Here is a 16,305-nt window from a genome sequence, read left to right as displayed (position 1 = left end):
AGTCCGCTCTGAAGTTGTTGCGAGTCATATAGTCATACAATTTTCTATGCGGATGCGATTCATTTCTATATTCAGAGCGGACTAGCAGTTTTACGCGGATTACAGCAGTAATTTCTTACCAGGCGGTGCATGCTCGTCTGCTACTCCTGCTATAATAAATAAAAAACATCATCTAAGATAAGACAGACCGGTCGACCTATTTATTTTTATTCGTTCTAATGTGAACAGTGCTATTAAAATACATAAGTCAATATCTAAATCTCTTAAACTGTCGATACATCCTAAATGTGAACTCGCTGTAATATAAAATAATTAAAATCTATGAACTACAAATTACTATTGTACTTTTTCTCTTCTTTTTTTTAATTTGTAACGTTTTACAGTTTATTTTCAAGACTTGTTGCTATAATAATAACAATAAAAACATTATAATAATAAAAATTAAATATAAAAAGCTACATCTAAATTGCTGTCCCTGTGATGCGTTCCCAGAATGCTGGCAACGGTTCCTCGTAGGATAGCAAGGCTAATTCGCTGTCCGAGGTATATGTATGTTTTTCTCTTTATAGGCATATTACCAAATTTATATAATTTCCGTTGTTACAACTATAAGTTATTAGGGAATCTAGAAAATCAACAAAATCTAGCTAATATCTCGTTTATTTATTGGCTGAATCTTTAACATTGATAGCGATTTATACAAATAATTTTATTAAAAAAACAGTTTTGATGTCAAAACTGTCAATGTCAAAGAGATGTCAAAATTGTCAAACAAACTTTCAATATGGCCGTAGAAAAGGAATAAAGCCTCCTTAGTCCTAAATATTTTTAACACCGAAAACATTTAAAAAACCATTCAAAATGAAGGAAATGAACATAAATATCGAGGGATATAATGTAAACGGCATTTGCGTTGGTTGTTTGAACTATAACCGCAAAATGTTCTACAATAGGGCCGTCAAAGATTGTTTCCTTGTTTTGGCTAGTATCGACGTAAGTATTCATTTTTTATGGATTTCTTACGATATATGCGTAGGAAATAGCGTAAATTTGTGTTTAAAAGTGTCAAAATGGTATCTTTAAGTCATATTTTGGATAAAATTCGTATTTGCGTCGGAACAAAAATCCTTGGATCCGCCATTGTGTTTCTTTTTTTTTTATTTCAACGCGTAATAAAATAATGATACGTGGAATAAATGTTAATTGAATTAAGTTAATTAATGTTTTCTATTCAGTTTTAACTTCTATAACATATATTTTAAAATATTATGTAATATGCTTATACTTTTTGTTTTGTTTTGTTATAAATATGGTTGGATTAAGTTTCATTGGGTTAAAAAATAATTATATCGTTGTTATTATATATATTACTTAGAAATTAGCACTTAATGATCACTTGATTCACTTGGCCAGCGCGGTGGACTATGGCCTAATCCTTCTCATTCTGAGAGGAGACCCGTGCCCACTGGGACAGTAATGGGTTGATGATGCAGAATATTGTAGTAAAAAAACATGTCTACCTGATGGTAAGTCACTGTCGTAATGACATCTGTACAATGAGCCATATAGAGCAGGTTCTACCTGAAGCCAATCACATGTGCCACATAAGGAACATTGAAGGTGGTAGAAGAATAGTGCTTTATCTCCAGCACCACTACCGCCACACTTATTTCTGTTATAACAGCAGTGTAGCGCTGCTGTGTTCCGGTTTGAAGTGTGGTAAGGGAGACTTACTTTTCTGATTCGTTCCAGCTTAGTCCTCAGGGGTAGTGGTGCATCTGTGGTACCTCAAGTAGGAATCTAAGTATATGTAATGTTGATTACAATGTCAATGGGATGAGTAGCCACTTACAACCTCAGATAGGAATATCTTACCTTGGGTTGATAACAGATATCCTTACACAGTAGCTTACCATCAGGTGGACTGCATGCTCGTCTGCTACTCCTATATTATAAAAACAGAACTATAATGGTCACCTCTTTGTTAACCGCAAGTTAATTGTTCTTTTTTCAAATTTGCAGGTCCCAGATGGTCTAACTTTGCAGGTGTGCTGGGAATGTCTGGCTAGAATGAAGTCAGCGCTTGTGTTACGAACACAGCTGTTGAAGGCGTATGATCGCCTTATTGCATACTCTAGGCAGGTAATATGACTTTTATATTTATACTAGCTGACCCGGCAAACTTTGTACCGCCTCAAAATCTATTTATCAAATATATTTCATATAAAATATAGCCTATGTTACTCGTGGATAATGTAGCTTTCGAATGGTGAAAGAATTTTTAAAAAAGGTACATGAGTTTTTGAGCCTATTCATTACAATCAAACAAACAAACAAAGTTTTCCTCTTTATAATATTAGTATAGACTAGCTGACCCGGCAAACATTGTGTTGCCATATAATTAAATACATGTTAAGGGTGAACAACCCTTATCACTTAGGGGTATGAAAAATAGATAGTAGCCGATTCTCAGACCTACTGAATATGCATATAAAATTTGGTGAAAATCGGTAAAGTCGTTTCGGAGGAGTACGGTAACTAACATTGTGACACGAGAATTTTATATATAAGATTTTTATATTGAAGTAGGGATAGCAGTGATAGCCTAGAAGTTAAGAAACTAGAGGTCTCAATCGAGGGGTCTATGGTTCAAATCCCAGGCATGCATGTCTGATTTTTCAAAGTCATGTGCGTATTAGAAATTGATGATCATTTGCTCAAAATAGTGAAGGAAAACATCGCAAGGAAACCTGCATACCTGAGAGATGCATTTAACATAAGAAGTTCTCAAAGGTATGTGAAGTCTACCAATACGCACTCTTTCCAATACTTTCCTTCATTATTTTAAGCAAATGATAATTATTTCTAATATGCACATAACTTTGTAAAATCAGAGGACTAAGCTGGCAAGCCTCGGAAAAGTATGTCTTCCTTACCACACCCTTCAAACCAGAACACAGCAGCATTAACATTGCTGTTACAAGGCAGAAAAATGGGTGAGGTGGTGGTGCCGCCGGACTCTAACCACAAAGGTTTCTACCACCTTCATAGATAGATTGTATATTAATAACCGACATAAGTCTATTATCTATACTTCTATACTAATATTATAAAGAGGAAAACTTTGTTTGTTTGTTTGATTGTAATGAATAGGTTCAAAAACTACTGGACCGATTTTAAAAATTCTTTCACCATTCGAAAGCTACATTATCCACGAGTAACATAGGCTATATTTTATAATAATATGATATATATTAGATAAATAGATTTTGAGGCGGTACAAAGTTTGCCGGGGTCAGCTAGTACATAATATAGTGATCATCAAAGAAAATTATTCATAATATCGAAGTTAACATATACATCATATTTTTACCAAAAAATTTTTGTAAATTCCAGCATAGATTCCTGGATTCGCCGTTCGATCTGTCTAAACATGCGATGAATCGCCTGTACGTGTCAATCCTGGCTGGCGATAGCATCGGGGCCTCGGATTTGAAGGAGGAAGATGCTGTCGAAGACCCGGAGGTTAAAGAGGAACTCGATGAGAAACTGGAACTTGAGATTGGTGAGACATCACTTTTAGACTGCGGAGTCATTTTTAGTCTGCGGAGTCATTTTTAGCCTGCGGAGTCATTTTTAGACTGCGGAGTCATTTTTAGTCTGCGGAGTCATTTTTAGCCTGCGGAGTCATTTTTAGACTGCGGAGTCATTTTTAGACTGTGGAGTCATTTTTAGACTGCGGAGTCATTTTTAGACTGCGGAGTCATTTTTAGACTGCGGAGTCATTTTTAGACTGCGGAGTCATTTTTAGACTGTGGAGTCATTTTTAGACTGCGGAGTCATTTTTAGACTGCGGAGTCATTTTTAGACTGCGGAGTCATTTTTAGACTGCGGAGTCATTCTTAGACTGTGGAGTCATTTTTAGCCTTCCTCTATTTTTAGCCTTCCGCTATTCTAAAAATGACTCCGCTTCTTGAAAAAAATGAAATATTCGTACCTTTCAGATTTAAATGAAACAATAACAAAACAAGAGGATTTGTTACAAAATGACCATGTTATGGATGACCATGATATCGGTGACCACGATATGAGTGACCACAAAATGAGTGACCACGATGACTTACTGGTACCGATGAATGACATGAATGACAGAGTGTCATCGGACGATGACATCCAGCTGTCAAAACTGAAGGTACTTAAAAAGAAGGAGAAGAAGAGTAAGAGAGGGAGAAAGAAGAGAGATAGGGGAGAGGTGAGTAGAGATTTTACGTGACTGCGGAGGGTAATGTTTTTCGAGTGTTCTTTTTTTAAATATGGGAGTAGCAGATGAGCATGCTTTCCACCTGATGGTAAGTGGCTACTGCCGCCCATGGACATCTGTAATCAATGCCAGATAGGATTAGATATTCCTACCTGAGGTCGGTCACAGATGCGCCGCTACCCCTGAGGACTAAGCTGGAACGCCTCGGAAAAGTCTGTCTCCCTTACCACACTACAAACCAGAACACAGCAGCGCTACACTGCTGTTATAACAGACATAGGTGTGGCGGTGGTGCCGCCGGAGTCGAACCACAAAGGGTTCTACCACCTTGATATATATGTATGAAAGTGTTAAAGTGTTTTTATAAAAGTGGTAAAGAAGGAGAAGTAGAGTAAGAGAGGGAGAAAGAAGAGAGTTAAGAGTGAGGTGAGTAAAGATATTATGAGACTGAGGAGGGTAATGTATTTCGAGTGTTTGTATGAAAGTGTTAAAGAAGAAGAAGAGTAGGAGAGGGAGAAAGAAGAGAGTTAAGAGTGAGGTGAGTAAAGATATTATGAGACTGCGGAGGGTAATGTTATTCGAGTGTATGTATGTATCATTGGCAACCCATGTGGCGAAGTAGTCACCATATCGGGTTGTCAAGCATTGGGATTCTGGTTCGATGCCCCGCCAGCTAGACGTCTGAATTTGTAGCGGTGCATCTGTAGCCGACCTCAGGTAGGAATTGAGTCCTATCTGGGGTTGATTAAAGATGTCCTTGGGCGGCAGTAGCCACTTACCATCAGGTGAACTGCCCGTCTGCTACTCCTATACTATTATTTTTTTTCCAGGACATTTCAAATGAAAAACCAACCAAGCGCACAAAAAAACGTAGAAAGTTACCCCCCGATATGGTAGAAGTGTACAAGATGTCGGAGGAGGAGATGTGGAGGGTGAGGGAGGGGGATAAGGGGTGCGAGGAGTTCAAGGGGATGAAGCACACGTGCGCGGACTGTGTTATATCGTTCCAGACCGGGAAACAACGGGAGTATCATATGACGGGGAAACATGGGCAAGTGAGTGCATATACTGTATTATAGTAGAGGATCCCAGTATAGGACGAGCTTCACCGAGCTGGTTCATGGATAAAATGATGATGTTTTTATATCAAAACTAGCTGACCCGGCAAATGTTGTGTTGCCATATAAATAAAATAATGTTAAGGGTGAACAACCCTTATCACTAAGGAGTATGAAAAATAGATAGTAGCCGATTCTCAGACCTACTGAATATGCATATAAAATTTGGTGAAAATCGGTAAAGCCGTTTCGTAGGAGTACGGTAACTAACATTGTGTCACGAGAATTTTATATATAAGATATACAGGGTGGATTTTTCAAACGGGCCTTCAGGTTGGCCCTGAATCTATAAGGATTAGCGAAAAATGCTGAAAGGATTTACGAGGCCGATGTTGATAAAAACTAAAACTGCATCATTACTTTTTTTAAATATCTTTTTCCCTAGCCGGGAATCTCATATTTGAAAAGTTCACCCTGTATATGTCAAAAAATATATTGCAAATGTTGACTAAAAACATAACCAAGTCAAATACTAAGTTTTATGGTTTACTTATAAAGGTGGTAGACTTTGTGGTTCGACTCCGGCGGTACCACCGCCACACCTATTTCTACCTAATAACATCAGTGTTAGGCGCTGCTGTGTTCCGGTTTGAAAGGTGTGGTAAGGGAGACAGACTTTTCCGAGGCGTTCCAGCTTAGTCCTCAGGGGTAGCGGCGCATCTGTGGCCGACCTCAGGTAGGAATATCTAATCCTATCTGGGGTTGATTACAGATGTCCATGAGCCGCAGTAGCCACTTACCATCAGGTGGACTGCATGCTCGTCTGCTACTCTTATATTACAAAAAAAAAAAAAAAACTTCAAAATTGATGGATTCTCAAACAATTTTTCAATCCCTACACAACACCCTTCTTCTTAGTCGTTCCTTCATGACTGAAGTTCGTGCCTGCTTTGGAAGTCTTTTATGCAGGTGTGCTGCATATCCAGCCAGTGTGCTCGTTCGTCTGCTTTTCTAAAGCACTCCGTAACAGACATCTTGGTGAGGCCTTTGATCTGGTCAGACCACCTAGTTGGTGATCTTCCCCGAGGTCTTTTTCCCCTCCACTTTCCCAACTACCATGATTTTTTCTAAGCAGTCATCTCCCCGGCGTGCTATATGACCAAAATAGGACAGAATTCTTTGGAGGCAGGTGGTTGATAGCCTTGGTTTTACTTTCAGTTCTTTTAATACTAAGCACAACAACGCCCTTAAGGATATAAAATCAAGAAATCCTTCCTTAGTGTATCCCTATGTTAAAAAAATCGTAATGACAATAGTTTATAAGGTGGTAGAACCCTTTGTGGATCGACTCCGGCGGCACCACCGCCACACCTATTTCTACCTAATAACAGCAGTGTTAGGCGCTGCTGTGTTCCGGTTTGAAGGGTGTGGTAAGGGAGACAGACTTTTCCGAGGCGTTCCAGCTTAGTCCTCAGGGGTAGCGGCGCATCTGTGGCCGACCTCAGGTAGGAATATCTATTCCTATCTGGGGTTGATTACAGATGTCCATGGGCGGAAGTAGCCACTTACCATCAGGTGGACTGCATGCTCGTCTGCTACTCTTATATTATAAAAAAAAAAAATCCCTATGGTAAAAAAATCCTAATGACAATAGTTTAGGCTCTGCGGTGATGAATCAGTCAGTCAGTCAAGAATAGTCTTATAGAGTAAGATAACGAAGTTTTGAGCAATATTTGTTACAGAAAAGTGATACTGCGATGGCATGTGATGTGTGCAAAGGATACTATCTATCGAAGGAGAGTCTAACCGCACATAGAAATCTACATCTCTCTGCTTTAAGGTACGTACTAATATCTCATCATCATCAACCCATTACTGTCCCACTGCTGGGCACAGGTCTCTCAGAATGAGGATTAGGTCATAGTCCACCGCGCTGGACAAGTGCGTATTGGTAGACTTCACATACCTTTGAGATTTTTTATAAATCTCTCAGGTATGTAGGTTTCCTCACGATGTTACTTCACCGTTTGAGCAAGTAATAATTAATTTCTAATACGCACATAAATTTGAAAATCAGAGGTGCGTGCCTGGGATTTGAACCTCGGACCCCTCGATCGAGAGGCCGCGTCTCTTAACCACTAGGCTATCACTGTTATACATTTTTTTACAGATGCCTGAAATGTGAATTCATTACCACAATGAAACGAATAATGGAGATTCACTTGTGTGTCAAACATGAGTATGGGAAAATGCATTCGTGTAGCGATTGTAGGCAAGATTTTAGGTAAGTTTCTGTTATTTTTAACCGACTTCAAAAAGGAGGTGGTTATCAATTCGGCCGGTATCTTTTTTTTTTTATGTATGTACACGAATTACTCCGCCGTTAGTGGACCGATTTTAATCATTCTTTTTTTATTATGTAGAGACGAGCTGGAAGTTGGTCCCATTTAAATATGGTTAGGATCCATCGATGGGTTCTGGAGAAAATGAGGGGAACTCCTCCACCCATGTAAATATAACAGCCATAACTTCGCCGTTTATGAACCTATTTTAATGCCTTTAAGTCGGCGCTCATATTAGACACGCTATTTACATCGTTATCCAACGAAATATATTGAGCGCCGACTTCAGAAATATGTACTAAACCAACATTTATTTCAATTATTTTTTACTTTGTAGTGACATAGAAGTCGGTTGTATTTTTTTGTTAAAAATTTTATTTAGGGTTCCATACTCAAAGTGAAAAAACCCTATTACTAAGACTTCGCTGTCTGTCCGTCTGTCACAGGGCTATATCTCCGGAACCGTAATAGATAGACACATAACATTTTTACAGAGTATGTATAATCGTGGCTGATATAACAACAAATACTGAAAATAAAATAAAGTTGAATATTAGAGGGGGTCTCCATACAACAAATAGGATTTTTTCGGCATTTTTCGATCTAACTGTTAAACCGTACTAGGGAGACGGTTGAAATTTCTACAATCCGTTTACTGCTATAACTGGTATTATAATAAATACAAATAAGAACCATAAAACATATTTTAATATAGTTATTTTAATTTTATTATGCATTGTTTACGTATCATTCATCATCACCCCAGCGCCATCTATAGTTGTGTCATATAACGAAGTATTGTTGAAAATAATAAAATGAATAAAAATAAGTAAAATATAATGAATATTTGCTAGTACGGAAGCCTCCATGTGCGAGTTCGGCTCGTACTTGGCGAATTATTTTTTATTTATACATAGATTGTCCTGAAGAGATTGTTGCTTAGCGATAAAATCGCCTATTGCAGCGTTTCCCAACCTTTTTCAGTCCACGGACCCTTAGGAAATCAAGCACATTTTTCAAGGACCCTCAATAAAATGAAGAGCAAAAAACAAACTCCCCGCTAAAACATAATTTTAAAGACCGATTTTTTGTTTTTTTTTTTTAGATTATTAATAGTGTTATACATCATTGGATGCATCTTTTTTAAAATACCGTGTGCTTACATCAAGTTTTTCTAATAAAACTGGTTTCCTGATTTTTCGTTTTGCCTTATCGTTACGTTAAATATAATATATATATATATATTATTTTTATGTTTTCAGTACAAAATCGAAGCTGAACTACCACAAAGTGCAGTGCAGCCTAGAGAGACCGCAGTGTGACTGCTGTGGGAAGGTTTTTGCTAATAAAATGACGCTCAAGCACCATTTGAAGTAAGTTTTTTTTTTTAAATATATATAACTCAAAGGTGACTGACTGACATAGTAATCTATCAACGCACAGCCAAACCACTGGACGGATCGGGCTGAAATTTGGTATGCAGGTAGATGTTATGACGTAGGCATCCGCTAAGAAAGGATTTTGATCAATTCTACCCCCAAGGGGATAAAATAAGGGATGAAAATATTACTTCGTAACGCGAGCGAAGCCGCGGGCAAAAGCTCGTAATATTATATAGGAGTAGCAGACGAGTATGCAGACCACCTGATGGTAAGCTACTGCCGCCCATGGACATCTGTAACCAACCTCAGATAGGATTAGATATCTGCTGTTATAATAGAAATAGGTGTGACGGTGGTGCCGGAATCGAACCACAGAGGGTTCTACCTTCTAAATTTAAACAAAGAAGTATAACTTCTTACGCGTGTACATAAATATAGTCCGCGCCAAACTGCTAGTCCGCTCTGAAGTTGTTGCGAGCAGGTGTGGTCATACAATTTGCTATGGCGACGCGATTCATTTCTATATTCAGAGCGGACTAGCAGTTTTACGCGGACTATACACATACGCTTCTTTTAATTTTTAATATAAATATATTTATTTATACTTTCTTTCACAGACAGCTCTCAGCACAAACTGAAAAAACAAAACCGAAATTGTTTATCCCTTGCAAAGGGTGTGATAAGGTCTTCTTCTCGAGGAAGAGTTACAGGTCACATGTGTAAGTATATTTCATATTTTTTATATTTATAGCTTTTTTATAATATAGTTGTAGTTAATGAGCATGCAGTCCACCTGATGGTGGATACTACTGTCCATGGATATTTGTAATCAACCCCAGATAAGACTTGAGTCCTATCTGAGCTTGATCAACAACAGAACAGTGAGATAGGTCAGAGATAGGGTGAGGTAGGGTAAGAGGGGTTATTCTAGTATAACGTAAATAGAATTTCTGAAACTACCCACTATTTATCTATTTTATGTATCTAGGGTTAACTGGTAGATAATGCCATCAGACAATATGTTTGCTCTTATGTAACTTAACTTTCTGTTTGTGTTACAATAAATAAAATTATAAAAAAGTAACAAAAACCTGGCCGCCATAGCATCTAAAATATGTTAAGCATAGACAAAAGGTTAGGGTTTTTTTTTTCTTAAATTCGCTGAAAACTTGAAATAGGGAGCAAGACGGGACTCTGTACCCACCGGTCTCTCATATGCCGCGTCTGCGTTTGCAATATGGGGGGTGGGTAGGGATTATTCGGGTCTCGAGGGTACCCTCTTTGCCCGGGTAAATTCTCAAGGGAGTGAATACCCCCCGGAACTAATATAACTTTGAAATAGGGAGTGGCGCGATTAACTTTCTAAAAATATATCTTTCTGTATTAGTGGCTTTAATAGTGATAAATGTTTCGAGGGGAGGGATAAAAGGTGTTGTTTTCGAGCAGGGCCGGATTTAAGGGAAGACAATCGGAGCGGCAGCCCCGGGGCCTCTACAAAAGAGCAGCCCCCACGGTAGAAACGACGGATTTTTTTTTTAATTCCGACTAGTAAACACTAGTAATATATATACAGGGTGAATTTTTAAAACGGGCCTTCAGGGCCAAATCCGAAACTATAAGAATGAGCGAAAATTGCTGAAAGGAGTTACGAGACCGATTTTGATAAAAACTAAAACTGCATCATTAGTTTTTTAAAATATTTTTTTCCTTAGCTGGGAATCGAACGAGTTCATTTTGAAAAAAATTACACCTCTATATTATTCCACTATTTGATAGTGTCGCTTATAAGGATCAAATTCTGGGAAGTAATGTTATGTGACAAATTAAAGGAAAAGGAAAATTTTGAAGAAAATACGTATTTTTCCATACATTGGCATACTAATCCTTAAGGATTATACATAACAAATGATTTATGTATAATTCTTTAGAAACAGACATAAGTCATACCATTGAAGAATTTGTTGGTTAATCAACTAATTGCACGATGTTATGACTATGACATATATATATATATATATATCTTTTCCTTTGATATTTTTTTTCACTGTTATACCTTTATCAACAGTACTTTGTACAAACATGAATACTAGAAGAATCTACCAGCGTTTGACAATAAAATATTTATTGAGAAACTCAACTGAAAAAATTGTTCGTTTTATTCGCAAAATAATTTGGGGCCAGGGGGCCTCCACTCCTTTGTTGCCCCAAGGCCTCTAGACCTCTAAATCTGGCACTGCATTCGAGGACAGTTAAAGGTGTTTTTTAAGGCTGCGATGTCACTTTCCAGCGTGATCCACGACGGTCTAACCTACCCGTGTCCGGTCTGCGGCAAGCTGTTCCAGTGGAAGCGCAACCTGTCCCGGCACATCCGCAACCACCGGGAGCGGGAAGTGGGGGCGGCGCACCAGTGCCGGGAGTGCGGCAAGAGCTTCGCGAGCAGAGACTGCTACAACAACCACATGAGGCTCAGCAAGCGACACGCGCCCGAGGCTGGTTACGTGTGAGTGACTATCTATAATATAGGAGTAGCAGACGAGCATGCAGTCTACGTGATGGTAAGTGGCTCTCAGATAGGAATCAACCCCAGATAGGAGTGGATTCCTATCTGAGGTCAGGTGTGTGTCTGCGGGTGTGTGTTGTGTGTGTGTGTGTGTGTGTGTGTGTGTAGGTGAGTGAGTGTGCAGGTGTGTGTGTGTTTTGTGCGAGTGTGCGGGTGTGTGTTGTTTGTGTGTGTGTGTGTGTGTGTGTAGGTGTGCGAGTGTGCAGGTGTGTGTATGTGTGTGTGCGTGTGTGCGGGTGTGTGTGTGAGTGTGCGGATGTGTGTGTGTGTGTGTGTGTGTCCTGTCTGCGGCAAGCTGTTCCAGTGGAAGCGCAACCTGTCCCGGCACATCCGCAACCACCGGGAGCGGGAAGTGGGAGCGGCGCACCAGTGCCGGGAGTGCGGCAAGAGCTTCGCGAGCAGAGACTGTTACAACAACCACATGAGGCTCAGCAAGCGACACGCGCCCGAGGCTGGATACGTGTGAGTGGCTTTTATAATATAGGAGTAGCAGACGAGCATGCAGTCTACGTGATGGTAAGTGGCTCTCAGATAGGAATCAACCCCAGATAGGAGTAGATGCCGAGTCGAACCACAGAGGGTTCTACCACCTTCAAAACTTCTGGGGAGGGCACGCGGGTGTGTGTGTGTATATGTGTGTGCGTGTGACTGTGTGTGTGTGTGTGTGTGTGTGTGCGCGGATGTGTGTGTGTGTGTATGTGTGTGACTGTGTGTGTGTGTGTGTGCGGATGTGTGTGTGTGTGTATGTGTGTGTGTGTTGAGTGTGGGTGTATGTGTGTGTGTGTGTGTGTGTGTGTGTGTAGGGAGTGCGGGAAGAGCTTCGCGAGCCGATACTGTTATAGCAACCACATGCGGCGACCGCTTTCCTATTATACAGCACCCGTGCCCAGCAGTGGGACAGTAATGGGTTGATGATGATGAATAAGTTAGCTCAAGAAATAATTGGCCTACGACTGCGGAGGGTAATGAATTTTATACGTATTAGGAAAAGCCTTTTTTAGAAAATACATATTTTTTTCATACATTGTCATACAAATCCTTAACTAACAAACTAAGTAGCTTTGTATGAGAAAGTTATAGGTTGGCAACTAAGTTCCCGCCGTTCTTAAGATAATTTCTTTAATAAAAGTAGATAACCGATATAGATAACGTGTAGTGGAAAGTCGCCACACTTTTATTTTATTTGTATTTTTACAGGCATGCGTGCCACTACTGCGGTAAGAAGTTTGCGACGAAATGGTGTATGGTCGACCACATCGACTGGGATCACTTGAAGCTGATCAAGTACCAGTGCAGCGTATGTTTTAAGGTATAGCAATCTTATTGCTTATCTTTATATATATATTTCTTATGTGCGTGTGTATGTCACTGAACTCCGCCTAAACGACTGGACTGATTTTGATGAAATTTGTTGTGTGTGTTCAAGGGGACTTGAGAGTGGTTTAGATTCACAATTTAGTCCGTGGGAAAAGGTTTTATTTATTAATTTTTAAATCGTAAGTAGTTGTTGATTTTGGAATGTTTCACATTGGATTCTACCATCGCAGTTTCAAATATTCCATCTATTTTTCAAACCCGTAAGTGATAAGGGTTGTTCACCCTTACCATTTTTTTATTTATATGGCCAACACAACGTTTGCCGGGTCAGCTAGTCTTTATATATATATATATATTAAGAAAAATATATATACATATATATATATATATATATATATATATATATGTATAATTATATATATATATATATATTTTTTTTTTTTTTTTTAGATGGCTTATTTTATTTATAATTTTCTTGTATATATTTTGTAAATAAGTCCATTTTTAGTTTATATTTAACATTTAATGTATGTTAGTAATTAAAAATGTATCAGTTATATGAATAAAAAAAAAATTATTTTCGTTATATCAGAATTACTTGTATAGAAACTGAAGTTAAACATTTAATATATTTTCAAAATAAACTTTTATATATATATATATATATATATATATAATATATATATTTATATAAATATATATATTTATTATAGTAAAATATATATATATATATATATATATATATATATATGTACCCATTGATATAATAACTAATAATATTATTGTTATTAGCGGGCAAGAAATTCCTATAGTCCGCGTAAAACTGCTAGTCCGCTCTGAATATAAAAATGAATCGCGTCGCTATAGCAAATTGTATGACTACACCTGCTCGCAACTTGAGAGCGGACTAGCAGTTTGGCGCGGACTATACCATAAATTAGAACGCTCGTTCACTCTGTCTGTATTGTAATTTTTTTTTTAATTTATTGCAGGCCTTCAAAACGGCAAAGATAATGGTGGCGCACATGAACAATATCCACGAGGGTAAGAATAAGAAGGAACCGGACGGCGAGCACCTGTGCGATGTGTGTGGCCGCTCGTACAAGGTGGGTGGTGTGGGAATTTTTGGGAATTTCTGGGAATTTTCGGGATTTTTTGTGATTTTGCAGTACTTACGTATTTTGAGGTCTTTTAGGTATAACAATAGCGAAACTGAGGGTTTTTTCGGGAATTTTTGTGATCTTGCAATATTTACGTATTTTGAGGTCTTTTTAGGTGTAACTTAGCAAGTATTGAGGGTTTCTTTTTGGAAATTCGTGGGAATTTTCGGGACTTTGTGTATACGAGGGCAGGAACAAGGAGCCGGACGGCGAGCACCTGTGCGATGTGTGCGGCCGCTCGTACAAGGTGAGGGTGAAGCGGGAATTTTTGGGAAATTTTGGATTTTTTTGAAATTTTCGTGTTTTTGCAGTTATTACGAATTTCGGGGTGGTTTTATATGTTAGGTTACATAGATTGTGGTGTTTTTTTTTGGGAAGATGTGGGAATTTCCATGGTTTCGGAGTAATTAATAGTTGTACGGACTTTTAAGGCGGTGGCAATTTGGGGGAATTTATTAAGAAAACTAGGGAATTCCTAGGATTTTTACGGTTATTATGTCAGTGGGAATATTCGAGAATTTATTGGAATGGAAGGGATTTTTTGATTTGTGGGAATTTTTGTACACGAGGACAGAAGTACGTACAAGAAGACGTGTGCGGTCGCTCGTACAAGGTGAGGATAAAGCGGGAATTTTTCACGAATTTTTTTTTCTGGACTTTGTAATCATTGCAAGTTTCGGGATGTATTTTTAGATGTTAAGGTTAAGATTTTTTAGAATTCTCGTTTATTCCCAATAACTATCTAATAATTTCGTGATTTAGTTTAAATAATATCGTAGTATCTACCAATATTAATTTATGATTTTTTATTCCCAATAACTATCTAATAATTTCGTGATTTAGTTTAAATAATATCGTAGTATCTACCAATATTAATTTATGATTTTTTATTCCCAATAACTATCTAATAATATCGTGATTTAGTTTAAATAATATCGAAGTATCTACCAATATTTCTTAATGATTTTGTCATCTTCCAGACGGTGAAACGTTTGAAGGGGCACGTGTGGGCGATGCACACGAACAGGTCGCAGGCGAAGAGCTTCAAGTGCAGCCTCTGCCCGGCCACCTTCACCTGGCAGACCTCCATATACAAACACGTTAAGATGATGCACGACAACGCTAAGCGAAAGGTGAGGTTAGGGAAATGCAGGGACAATCTGAATTTTTGGACGAAATCCGTAGATTGGGACAGAGTTTCGGACAAAATCCGTAGTATCGGTCAAAGTTTCGGACAAAATCCGTTGTTTCGGACGAAGTTTCGGACAAAATCCGTAGTATCGGTCAAAGTTTCGGACAAAATCCGTAGTATCGGTCAAAGTTTCGGACAAAATCCGTAGTATCGGTCAAAGTTTCGGACAAAATCCGTAGTATCGATCAAAGTTTCGGACAAAATCCGTAGTTTCGGACGAAGTTACGGAAACAATCCGTAGTTTTGGACGAAATTTCGGATAAAGTTCTCGACGAATTCTGTACCTTCGGACGAAGTTACTGATGTCAATTTAGATGAATTTTGAAGCAATCTGCAGTACAAATGGAAAACTCTCACTAACACCATTCAAACCAGAACACAATTATTACTGTTATAACAGAAATAGATGTGACGGTGGTGCCTACAGAGTAGCACCACCAAGTCTTCGTACACTATATAATTATTATTATTTATTATCAAAGTGTATTATTTAATTTTCAGCAACCCAGAGCGCCACCCACAAAGAAACCAGAGCCCTACCCGGACATCGAACTGGCGAACCGTATGCAGTATTTCCAACAGAACATAGCGACTAATATAGTACAAAACATGGTGCCGCCCCCCTTGAATATAGTGCAAAATCTCTAATTTAAATATTTTATATGTTTATAAGTCATAGTCCGCGCCAAACTGCTAGTCCGCTCTGAAGTATTCTGATGTATTCCCTGCGCTATGACATGGAGCTCTTGCAAGGTGCAAAAGAACTCTCATACAAAGCCGGCGATGCATTGGCGACTCCTCTGGTGTTGCAAATGTCCATAGGCGGCGTTGACTACTTTCCACCAGGTAGCACGTCTGCTTTATCGTTAGGCTCAAATATATATAAAAAAAAGTTGTTGCGAGCGGGTGTAGTCATACAATTTGCTATGGCGACGCGATTCATTTCTATATTCAGAGCGGACTAGCAGTTTTACGCAGACTATATTATCTATTTACATTGCTGGGCATAGATATAACCTTTAATCAGAAAAAG

General features: G+C 38.6%; 1 protein-coding gene across 1 annotated transcript; it reads left to right on the top strand.

Moving 5' to 3' along the window:
• Positions 1-767: 767 nt before the first annotated feature.
• LOC140755469 (uncharacterized) lies at positions 768-16,020 on the top strand. The gene is made up of 14 exons (XM_073090740.1): positions 768-993; positions 2,023-2,142; positions 3,397-3,565; positions 4,005-4,252; positions 5,092-5,316; positions 7,062-7,159; positions 7,490-7,603; positions 8,924-9,034; positions 9,661-9,762; positions 11,331-11,543; positions 12,801-12,912; positions 13,913-14,026; positions 15,061-15,213; positions 15,774-16,020. The coding sequence occupies exons 1-14, from the start codon at positions 862-864 to the stop codon at positions 15,918-15,920; spliced, it is 2,058 nt and encodes a 685-aa protein (XP_072946841.1). The 5' UTR covers positions 768-861; the 3' UTR covers positions 15,921-16,020.
• Positions 16,021-16,305: the final 285 nt, after the last annotated feature.

The sequence above is a fragment of the Epargyreus clarus genome, unplaced genomic scaffold, assembly GCF_041222505.1.
Source record: "Epargyreus clarus isolate Ecla_fem2 unplaced genomic scaffold, WU_Ecla_fem_2.2 ptg000033l, whole genome shotgun sequence".
NCBI lineage: Eukaryota > Metazoa > Arthropoda > Insecta > Lepidoptera > Hesperiidae > Epargyreus > Epargyreus clarus.
The sequence above is the reverse complement of the archived record's forward strand: the minus strand, read 5'-3'. Positions and strand labels throughout refer to the sequence as shown.

Excerpts from the sequence above, each read along its gene's own strand:
- LOC140755469 (XM_073090740.1), top strand. The coding sequence starts at position 862 with ATGAAGGAAATGAACATAAATATCGAGGGATATAATGTAAACGGCATT. Across the intron at positions 5,317-7,061 it reads TGACGGGGAAACATGGGCAA|AAAAGTGATACTGCGATGGC; the intron begins GTGAGTGCATAT and ends TATTTGTTACAG. Across the intron at positions 12,913-13,912 it reads AGTGCAGCGTATGTTTTAAG|GCCTTCAAAACGGCAAAGAT; the intron begins GTATAGCAATCT and ends AATTTATTGCAG.